Source organism: Monodon monoceros, unplaced genomic scaffold, assembly GCF_005190385.1.
Source record: "Monodon monoceros isolate NGI ecotype Baffin Bay Population unplaced genomic scaffold, NGI_Narwhal_1 Super_Scaffold_21, whole genome shotgun sequence".
NCBI lineage: Eukaryota > Metazoa > Chordata > Mammalia > Artiodactyla > Monodontidae > Monodon > Monodon monoceros.
In genome coordinates, this window is record NW_021703778.1 from 83416346 (window position 1) to 83427865 (window position 11520).

The window sequence follows — 11520 nt, forward strand, 5'->3', positions numbered from 1 at the left end:
GAAGTTTTATTCTAATACTTTATACTTGATTATTAAAATTTTGTATTTATTGTGTAAACAAAAGACCTGAATATTCAATCTAAACTTATCAAACGTAGACTTGTGACATTTGTCTTGAGTTAAATCTGATGGTAGTGAAAAGGACTTATAGACTAAAAACAGTATTTATGTATAAGGTTTAAAGTAACAATAATTACTGTACTCTGCATTTTAGTAGTTTCCTTGCAATGTTTCTATGATACTTTGAACACTAGCACTAGAATACTAGATTACTTTCTTGATCTAGTTTCTGTTTCATTTCCCCTGTTCTTTTTTAAAAATAGTGCAGCCACCTCCTTCACCTTGGCTTCTTGTTTTTCTTTTCTCTTTTTAGTCGTATCTGAAAGTTTATCAAATAGCTTGTTGCCACCTAAAATGTAACATGTAAAAAATTGAGTCATCGTTTTCTTCCTTTCTTCCCACACTTCTCTTTCCTGCTCTCCTTGTCTGTGATTGTAGTTAAATGTTTGGAATGCTTTTGACAAAGCTGCAGACCAGAGGCAACTAACAAGTTATTGTGCACCTTTCAGAAACTGTTGGTCAGGCAAAGGTGATTCTGGCTTAGAGGCAGAGATGTTTCTTTGGTTAAAGTGATACTAGTTGAAAGTAAAGAAGATAAAGGGCCAACTTTGTAAATGAAATCATTTCTCTATATAGTGATTAGTGATATGCCAGATCTCAAAGGTAAACTGCAAGGTAAATTCCTAAAGCTGTGGGTTTGGGGAAATGACCGTGATCTTCATTTGGGCACATAAAAAGAAAAGTTATAAAAAGAACCTCTCAAAGACTTAGAAGATGTTTTCAAAACACCAGATTTAAAGTGTTCAAAGATTGAAGCCTTGGCTTTTCCACAGTCTGCCTAGGGTATTGAGGCATAATTGATTAATTTCTGAGCCTCAGATTTGTCTTCAGTAAAGTGAGAAGGGTTTGTCTAGATCATGTATAACGTTTCATTCAGAGCGAAAGTTTTGTGAGCTAATGGCTGAATTCTAAGAAGGGATTTAGACAGAACCTTAAAGATTCTGGCCTATGATCTGATTTATGAGGACGCCAACAAAATAAGTGGAAATAATCATAAATAATTTGCTTTGAGAGTAAAGCACAAAGTTACTCTGTCAGTATCAGATGTATTCAGCAACAGACATAAAACCCACTAATGGGGCTTCCCTGGTGGCGCAGTGGTTGAGAGTCCGCCTGCCGATGCAGGGGACGTGGGTTCATGTCCCGGTCCGGGAAGATCCCACATGCTGCGGAGCGGCTGGGCCCATGAGCCATGGCCGCTGAGCCTGCGTGCCCGGAGCCTGTGCCCCGCTACGGGAGAGGCCACAACAGTGAGAGGCCCACGTACCGCAGAAACAAACAAACAAAAAACAACCCACTAATGTGGCCTGAGAAATTAGGGTATTTAATTATTTCACAATGTTGTCAATGTCCCTAGTTCTTTCCTTTTTTCTATTCTTCCATTTTCAGTCTGTGGCTTCTTATTCTTATGTTTATCATCTCATGTTCATAAATGGCTGCAGTGGCCCTGGGCATCACAACAGTTCAGGCAGGAGGTTCAAGCAGTATGCTCTTTTTATCAGTGAAGGAAACAATTTTCAGAAGACTTTGCCTTTTGTTTCATTTGGCCAGAGCCGACCATGTGACTGCTTTTAGCTGCAAGGGAGATGTGGGCAAGAGAATATCTGGCAAAGGGGAATGGGATAGTCATGATAGTCTAAGAACTATTTTAATTCTTCCCATGGGACTGTGTTCAAGTCCATCTCAGGTTTGGGGGTTCTGTTAGCCAGGAAGAAAATGGGGAATGACTCTTGGGTAGACAACAAATAGTGTCTCCCATGCCATTCTGGTGCAAGATTTCTAAAATGTTTTCTTGTGATTTCCACAGTCTAAAGAGAAAACAAAGCTGGGAAAGGGGTGCTAAACATTGGTAGAATAGAAAGGTTCCTATGATAGTTCAGTCTTACTGTTCTTTGTGTACACCGTAATTGTTTTCTTTGCCTATGTTTTCCTTCCACTGGAGCTGAGTCTCAATTTTGTCATACTTACGTGAAACAAATAGTTTCAAACATAAATCCCAACTAAGCAGTACGTTCTTTGAGATGGAAACCTGACACCTAATGGGCACTTGACATATAATAATAATAGCTCACTTACTGAATTCTTACTAGGCACTTTTATTAAGACATTTAATCCTCTGAGCAGTCCTAGGAGATAAGAAATATTATACTGCATTTTACAGATGAGAGAACTAAAATGAAGTGAGGTAAATCACTTGCCAGTGTCACAGAGCTGCTAAGTTTGACTCTAGAATTCTTAGTGTGATGTGAATTCCTTGTGTGTTGCATGAATTTCCAGTAGGACCATACAGTAGGTTTTCAGTAACCCCTTGTGAGGGGAGGACTACCTCTATCTATCTTGAGTTTCCGGCTCATTCTCTGCCACCACACCTTCTTCTTTAGGGTCTTGAACTCATCTCTGTGTTCCTCTACTATATACAACTATCTAAAGATGGACAGCTTCCCTCTGTGTAATGACTGATGGGAGAAATACACACACCTCATCCTCTGACAAACCAACTAGTGTCAAAGTTGAAAAGGTAGTTTCACAAAGAACCAACTAAGAAAACAGGAAAGCATAGAGGGGTTAATAAGCAGCTTTATTGACTAAATTCTGCTAAAGTAAACAATTCAGAATCAGGGTAGGTTTGGATCAGTAACATTTCCAGGTTTGTTGAGATCTTTGACCCTGCCTTTACATTGCTTCCTAATCCCTTCTTCAGAAGTGGGCTTCTCGATGTGCTGTTCTGGCTTTAGACTCCTGTATTCAGCCCAACCCCCTCCCATCCCCTGCCCGCTCCTCCAACCAAAGACGGCATTTTCATACTCGCTTTGTTTCTCCCCGTCACAGTTATGTGTTTGTGTGCTCATTAGTTGTTGATCAAGCTTCACCTGTTACTTTAAGGTGGAACCCTGGACCCTCCCCGTGGATATGTGACCTCAGTGGCTCTTTGATCATTGTGACAGGTCTCTTGATGGCTAATCACAGAGTCCCTTGTCTCTGCTTCCAAGGTCATATCTCCCTTTTCTTTCCAAAGGACCTGTCTGGCTTTCAGCTCACCTACCTAGTAGCTGAATGCCCAAGACAGAGCCTGGAGAGAGATCAGCCCTGCTCAGTCTTCTGACCACCTTTCTTTTTCCTGTTCCTTTGACTCACTGTTAAGGGAGAGGTGGGACTTTTTCTAAGACCCCACATGAATTCTTATAGTACTTTTGAAAGAGGAAAAAAACTGTCGGAAGGAAATATGTGTACCTAAATTTTGTAAATTGTATGGCTTTTGAAAGTTATTTTCTGCATAATTACATATATGGGTGAAAATTTCCATTTACTGTAAAGGCTTATTTTCCCAGCACATACTGTATGCCAGCCACAGGAACACAGAGATGAGTGGGAATGAGGAGGGAGGAGGGAGTAGAACAGAAAACAAAAAACAAATGCTTTTGAACCAAATATGCAGAAAGTGCTGTGGGAGGGAGTTCAGGTTAGTGACGGTCTTAGGAAAATCAGGAAAGGCTTCACAAAGGAACTGGCATTAAAAGTTGTCAAGAATGAGTAGGAGTGTGAAGGGTAAATGAAAACACATCTCATACAGTATGAAAGAACAGCTTACGCAAAGCAAAGAATTGTAAACAGAAAGGGGATGACTTCTGTGAGCAGTGAGAATTCAAAGTGACCTTGAGCATGGAATGCATGGCTGGGGGTTAAAATGAATGGGACCAGAAGGATAGACTATGAAGGGCTTGGTTACTAAACTAAGGAGTTTGGATTACTAGGGTAATAAAAAGCCAGTTAGACAGTGATGTGGTCAATTCACAAAACCAATTAGAAAGGTATAGTAGATGTACAGCAAGATAAAGGAGGCTTGAGCTAAGGCAGTAGTGCCCAGATTTAATAGTTTTGGGGCTAGAAGTGACATGGTATAGTTATGAGTTCAATGGAATGAAGGGATATATATAGTAAGGGAGAAAGATAGGATCAAGGATTACTATAAGGTTTCTTCTGCTTTGAGACTGAAAAGGATGTTATTAACTGAGAAAGAATAAAGGAAGAGGACTAGATTTTTTTGTCATGTGGTAGGAGTGCAAGTGGAAAGACCTGTTCTACATTTGAAGTAGCTGCAGGAAAGGAAGGTTTTTTTCCCCAAACCATGCGCCCTGACTTCAGGTGGCCAAAATATGGTCTGTAGCAATATATAATTGATGGGGGGCGGTCAAGTTAAGTATATTTGTATGAATAGGCTTGCTTTATCACTACAGCTTGATCATTATGCCTGTAAAATGCAAATAGCAGCTACAATGCAAATAGAAAGGGATTTTTATTTTTTAAGAAAAGGTAAAAATAAGTGGGACTACACCAAATCAGACAGCTTCTGTACAGCAAAGGAAACCATCAACAAAATGAAAAGGCAGCCTACTGAATGGGAGAAAATATATTTGCAAATCATGTATCTGATGAGGGATTAATAACCAAAGTATATAAATAACTCATACAACTCAATAGCAAAAAAAAAAAAAAATCCGATTTAAAATTGGGCAGAGGATCTGAATAGACATTTTTCCAAAGAAAGACACGCAGATGACCAACAGGTACATGAAAAGATGCTCAACATCACCAGTCATCAGAGAAATGCCAATCAAATCCACAATGAAATATCAGCTCACAACCTGTTAGTTGGCTGTTATCAAAAAGACAAAAAATAACAGATGTTTGCAAGGATGTGGAGCAAAGGGAACCCTTGTGCACTGCTCCTGGGGAATGTAAGTTGGTGCAGCCACTAAGGAAAACAATACGGAGGTTCCTCAAAATATTAAGATGAGAACTACCGTATGATCGAGCAATTCCACTTCTGTGTATTTATCTGAAGAAAATAAAAACACTAGCTCAAAAAAGAGGTATTCACCCCCCATGTTTATTGCAGCATTATTTACAATAACGAAGATACGGAAACAACTTAATGTCCATTGATGGATAAATCGGTAAAGAAGATCAGTGGATAAAGAAGATGTGGGGTGTGTGTGTGTGTGTGTGTGTGTGTGTGTGTGTGTGTATACACACACCCACACCCCCACACACACCGTGGAATATTATTCGGCTATTAAAAAGAATGAAATCTTGCCATTTGTGATAATAAGGATGAGCCTCGAGGGCATTATGCTAAGTGAAATAAGTCAGACAAAGAAAAACACCGTATCATCTCGTTTATATGTGGAATCTTAAAAACAAAACAAAAAATAAACAAAAAAAACCCCAAGAAAATCCCCGAAGCTCATAGATACAGAGAACAGATTGGTGGTTGCCAGAGGCAGGGGGTGCTGGGCGTGGGCGAAATGGGTGAAGGGGGTAAAAAGTTACCACCTTCCAGTTATAAAATAAATATGGCTTGGAGAGCTAATGTACAGCATGGTGACTACAATTAATATTATTGTGTATTTGAAGGTTGCTAAGAGGGTAGATCTTAAAAAAAATTTGTAATTATTAATGGGGATGGATGTTAACTAGACTTCTTGTAGTGATCATTTCTCAGTATATGCAAATACTGAATCATTATGTTGTACACCTGAAACTATAATAATATAATGTTTTATGTCAATTATACCTTAGTGATAAAAAAATTAAATGGAAAATAAAATAAAACGTACAAAAAACAGGTGGGAGAGTTCTTCATCTCCTGATTCCTAGTACATTTTTTGCTCTAAACTGACTACCTGTTGTTAAAAATAATTTAGATTATCACCACTGTATTATATAATAACACTTGATTATTTTTTGGCTTCAAAGTCACTTAGTAAGCCAGGCAACATACATATGTTATAAAACACATTTTCACAAATATTAGAACTACATGCATGGCATCTTTGCTTATAGATGGAAACACAAGTTCCATTACAGGCCAAAAGACAGCTCTGACTTGCTAAAGGAGCACAATATAAGCCTGTTAAATCAGAACTATTTCTTTGTCTTTTTTTTTCTGATGGACATCTTGGCTCTGCCATCTGTGACTTGTGGATCCTTGAGCCCAGGACACTTCAGGGCCAAAAAAAGTTAGGCAATTCGTTGATTTTTATGAATACATGGATTTTATATATTAGAGTCAGTGAGCTCCTGTTAGTATTAGATCTTTTACATTCTGAAGCATTAATATGCTTATTTTGGCCTCTTTGTTTCTTTATGTTAAATGTGCTGGGGTTTTTTGAGAACTGTTTTCCATTTATAACATTCCAGTCAGTTGGTGAGCCAACAGATTTCTGTAGTTTGTTCTTCTCTCTTGTAAGAGTTGCATGATTCTGAAACAGTGTTCTGGTTTTTAAAAAATCTGTTTGATATTTGCAGAAACAAATTGGAGAAACATGGTGGAAACTTCGGACGCATTGGAAACATCAGAAAATGAGAGAGAAGTTTCTTGTAAGCACAGCACATCTGAAAAACCCAGTAAACTTGCATTTGACACAGCCCCTGTTGGTAAGCAGCCATCATCAGTGGCTGCAGGCAGTACTACCTCAGCTACAAACCCTGGAAAACCAACAGTGAGTGATAAAGAGGACGTGAAGCCAGATGACCTGGAATGGGCCTCACAGCAGAGTACAGAGACCGGCTCTTTGGATGGCAGTGGCCGGGATCTTTTGAATTCCTCCATCACCAGCACCACCAGCACTCTTGTACCTGGCATGCTGGAAGAAGAAGATGATGAAGATGAGGAGGAGGAGGAAGATTATACTCATGAACCCATATCTGTAGAAGTGCAGCTCAACAGTAGAATTGAGTCTTGGGTCTCTGAGACTCAGAGAACGATGGAAACTCTTCAGCTTGGAAAAACCCTTAATGGTTCTGAGGAAGACAATGCAGAGCAAAGTGGGGAAGAGGAAGCAGAGGCTGCTGAGGTGCTAGAGCCAGGGGTGGATAGCGAGGCCTGGACTACTGACCATCAAGCAAGTCAGGAACAGCAGAAGCCCAGCAACTGCAGCTCGCTGAGCAAGGAGCACTCTGATTCTAATTATACGCCCCCAAATCTATAACTCAGGAAATGTCAGCTATCTATCTCCAGCTATGTAAGGGTTGCAGCCATTATCTTTCATGCTTCATCTCAACATTTTGCACTGTCCAGTATTTAATATATGTACTTAATTCCTGACAGATATTTTTGTAGCTGTCTTTCACTTGTTTTGTTATGATCCATAGCTTAGCTTTTAATTAGCATCTAAGTGTCTTTCTAAGAACTGTACGGAAAGTTCAGAATTGTTTCAGCTTATTTTGTTATGGAAAATAACGATTTAAAAAGAAGACCAGATTTTAAAGAAAGTAAATTTAAAATGCCTGTTTAGTCATTTTGAAGGTTAAAGGCTAAGCTTCTAAGAAAAGGAGCAGTTACCAGTGTTTGCTTCAAGACTATACATCCTATACTCTAATTTGTCTGACCAAAAAGTTGTTTGGGCTTCTTTAGAAAAGAACTGGAGGTAGAGTTAGAAAACTAAAAAAATGGCTGAGGGTAACTAAGTTCGCAAAGTGTTTTGTATTAAAAATGGATGCACCTTTTATTTAGTCCACAAATGCTTATGTCAGAAGTCACTGATCATGGTAATTGATTAAAGTTGGGACGGGCTAAGACAGAGCCTCCAATACTTAGGCTAGCAAAGGAGCCACCATGGTAGATTAGAGCTGGCCTTATTTGTGGAAAGTTAGGTATGTTTGTCTTTAATAGTGAGAAGTCACCCATAATAGGACATTCTGGGTTCTGTTTCACATTTGCTTCTTACTTACCTCAGGAATGCTCTTGTACATAGTCGTATTTGCATAAAATTAGGCAAATTTTGACAGGTGAATAATTGTAACCGGTTGTATGACTGCAGCACTTAATTGTAAACTATCCAGAAGCAGAGTCTTATACTGGTGTGTTCTCTTGCATGCTTCTGATTTGGGATTCTCTGGACTTAAAATATGGATCTGATTGAGTATTCATACTTTGTCCTGAGTGAAAAACCGTTGCACCTTTTAAGAAAAATATTTTGTCCCTAACCTTGAGCACCTGCCAGGTAACAGTGACCACAGTTACTGACGGGAGTCAGGGAAAGGAACTTCATGCAATTGTAACATGTATCCTGATAATCAAGGTTTGGAAGAGGAAGTTTTGAAGAAAAGAGAAAGTTCTAATTGTGCTGAAACTATTAGATGATTTTAGAGTGTGGAGATAGGCACAGGTATTAATTCTTGATCACTGTTACTTATCTATACCCTTCACCTGGAATGTTTGTACCTCCTTGGGTGAAGTTAAAGTTACTGAGCTAAATGTTTTGCTAGTCAGTCACCACCTGGTAGTGACCTCTGCAAGTTTATAATGGTGGGAGAATTACAAATTACCTATTTTTCTGTCTTCCCTCCAACCACCCACCACGTCCAGTTAACCAACACACGTGTCTGTGTGTACACACACACACACGCATGCCAGCTTTACACTTCCGACTCTGATAAGCAGGCACAGAACTGAAGAGGGAGGGGTATTTTCCCTGCCCAGGTTTTATGGGGCAGAGCTTTGCCTCACAGAGGTGAGAGGGAAGAATTGGGCAGATTCTTTACTGAATGCATTGGGACTACTGTTCTAGTATTGATGTATTTATTGATAATCCCAACGTTAATTACTGGAGAGACCAGATTCTTGGTTGATGACTTAGTTATTTGTGAATTGTGAAAGTTTAGGAGCATTGCTGTGTAGGAAATGTCAAGTCTATCAACTCTATTAGCGTGCTAAAAGGGGACGTTATTGTACTGTCCTGCCTAAACTGTTCTTCAGTATAGACTTCTTAGGCACAAAGTATCCAGTACTTAAAGGTATGTAGCATGTAAGGAATGAAGCCTCTGAAATAGTAATCATGGATTTATATGTGGCAGATCCTACTGTCTCTGTACATTTGGAAGTGTTAGTTGGTTTAAAGAAATGATAGAGGTTTTGAACTACTGACAATCTTAAAAGTATATTGAAAAATTTTGCATACTTTTTAATGGTGTAAATTTCCTTTGCTTGGTGTCAGTGATTCAAATAACTCTTGATCTTAAGGTAATGAGTGGCTTTTCAAAGGTTTCTTATGTTTTATATCTCTACTGAATGAGAATTGTCATTTTAGATTTTTTGACATTTGTATCAAAAGGGAAGTTGAAGAAATCTTCAGAACACCAGTAACTTTGAATTTTGCTATAGACTTCAGAAGTGTTCAGTTATGTGTTTGATAAACGCTCTTGCACGTGCAGTATCTTCTGCCAGCAAACCCAAGGGACCATGGCCTTTTTTATATGAGACAGGTCACCTCTAGAGGACAACCCAAAATTTATTAAAGGAAGTGCTACTGTGTAGAACGTGTGCTTAAATAAGTATTGATAATGTCTTTATAATTCGTTTCCTTTTGATAAATTCTGGAATTTGTGTATATTATATGCAGGCAGAGGTGTGAAAATTAGGAAAGTGTTTTTTGGATCTGGGGTGAGTAGCTCTTTGGAGATCTAGAGAGATCTAATGCTAAGAATAAAGGTTCATCATCACAAGAAATAAAAACCATAGTGATTTTTTTTCTTCATGTGTAGAGGTGGTTTTAGTGGCAATAATTAATATTAGATTTCTATTTCAATACATAAATATATTAATTAAAATATGAATTGCACCCCCAAAACTAGATTTCTGCTTCAGTAGGTTTGTTTGCTGTGAAGATTACTTCTCAAAAGACAATGTTCATATTAGCTTAACTTTTGGTTTAAATATGTTTGTAAATGTTGTAATATATTTCTTTTGACTAAACGGAAAAAATGTGTTATACATTGAAAAGTTTTTAAAGGCTCTGAATGGATGTCATTTTTGCAGAGATGGTATTTTATATGCTTCCAGTATTTGGAAAAGAATTAGTCAAAAGGAATTCACATAGTTCAAATATTGAGAAATTAATATCCAAATAATGTAATAGTCTGATTTCTTAATAAGCTTGGGGAGGTGGGTGGGATGGGAATTACAGTGTGCAAATGAGTAGTGAGCTCCACATTCATTTTTCAACTCTTTAGCACAAAACTGTTCAATCCTAACACATTGTTACTTTAATATATATATAAAGAAGTATTACTGTTTGTAAAGCTGCTGTTTGCTTAAAAAAAAAAGACCTGTCATTTAAGTATTTTCTGTATGTTGTGTCAACAAAGTAGAACATTAACTTATCCTTTAAACACTTTATCTTTTTTTGACTTAAATTTTTTTTGTGAAATAATATATCTTCTTCCTCCCTTGTTCCTTCCAACCTTTACACACATCACAGAATCAGCCAGACTGTTTGCCTAATCTGAATTCTAATTAATGATAAAAATTTAAACTTTGTTGGCACATCACACCTTAAGAGGATTTGTATTATTTTGTAATTTAATTTCTAAGTATACCACATGAATTTATAATTTACTGTCTTAATCGTAATGCTCTAATTAAAAACTAGCAAAGTTAGTGTGAATTATAACATGAAGGGATTTTCATCTTGATAGGTCTTTTGCTGTATGAAGGATGATTGCTATATCACATTATAGGGGTAATAACAGCTTTTTTGCACTATGTAAATACTAGTGGAAATTCTTCTGTAACTAATAAAATGATTATTGAAATGTAGTCTATCATTTCAGAATAGGTGCTTGAGGAATTCCTGACTTGTCGAGCATGTAGGATAGAGAAAAGAAGAGTCCAGCTTGTGGTATCCCTTAGTGCTCTCATGGGTTTGCCCAAAGAAGGTATAATCTGCAGGAAGGAGTAACTAGTAAAAATCTCTATGGTTGGTGTGATCTGTGGCATGGGTCTAACCATCTCACCAGAGACCATCTTAGTGTTAGGAAAAGGCTCCTACCAATTCCTTCTCCTTTTTATGCTAGTTACTCTGTGCCAGACATTGTTCTAAGCCGTTTCCCAATATTAACTTACTTAATCCTCACAGCAGCCCTATGAGGAAATACTATTATAATTTCTCACTTTTTAGATGATGAAATAATCATGGAAATGTTAAGTAACTTGCCCAAGCTCCACAGCTGGTAAATTAGCAGATCTGGGATTCAGACTCAGTCCTGTGGTCAAGTCTATGCTTTTATTCACTGTGTCTTCTATGTTATGTCAGCACAAAATGCTCAATGTGTGCAAACTAAGCAGGGCTTCCCCTCATCTTCATGTGTCTTCTGCAGTGTGAGATCTGCCGGGACTGAACTGATTGCCTCAGAGACTGGATTTACTGAGCCTCACCTGATCACCCTTTGCCTGGAGTTGTCTCAGACCTTGTCACTGTATCACAATGAAGTGGAGGAAGTTCTGAAAACTCATCTGTTAGAAAATAGTAGGTTCACTAATTTTCATAATGAAAAATTAAGTTTTGATGATCACAAAGAGAAAGGAGGGATGCCTCTCAGTTGTTATCAGGATAGTTC

General features: G+C 38.1%; 1 protein-coding gene across 2 annotated transcripts in view; it reads left to right on the top strand.

Moving 5' to 3' along the window:
- Positions 1–10709, top strand: part of SECISBP2L (SECIS binding protein 2 like) — a 62696-nt gene extending 51987 nt beyond the window's left edge. Inside the window, exon 18 of one of the 2 annotated variants that reach the window (XM_029238160.1) lies at positions 6430–7225. In XM_029238160.1, the coding sequence (XP_029093993.1) occupies positions 6430–7112 (683 nt within the window). In that variant the 3' untranslated portion in view covers positions 7113–7225. Of the gene's footprint in view, positions 1–6429 lie in introns of both variants that reach the window. The other variant, XM_029238159.1, reaches the window with a different exon arrangement.
- The last annotated feature ends 811 nt before the right edge of the window (positions 10710–11520 follow it).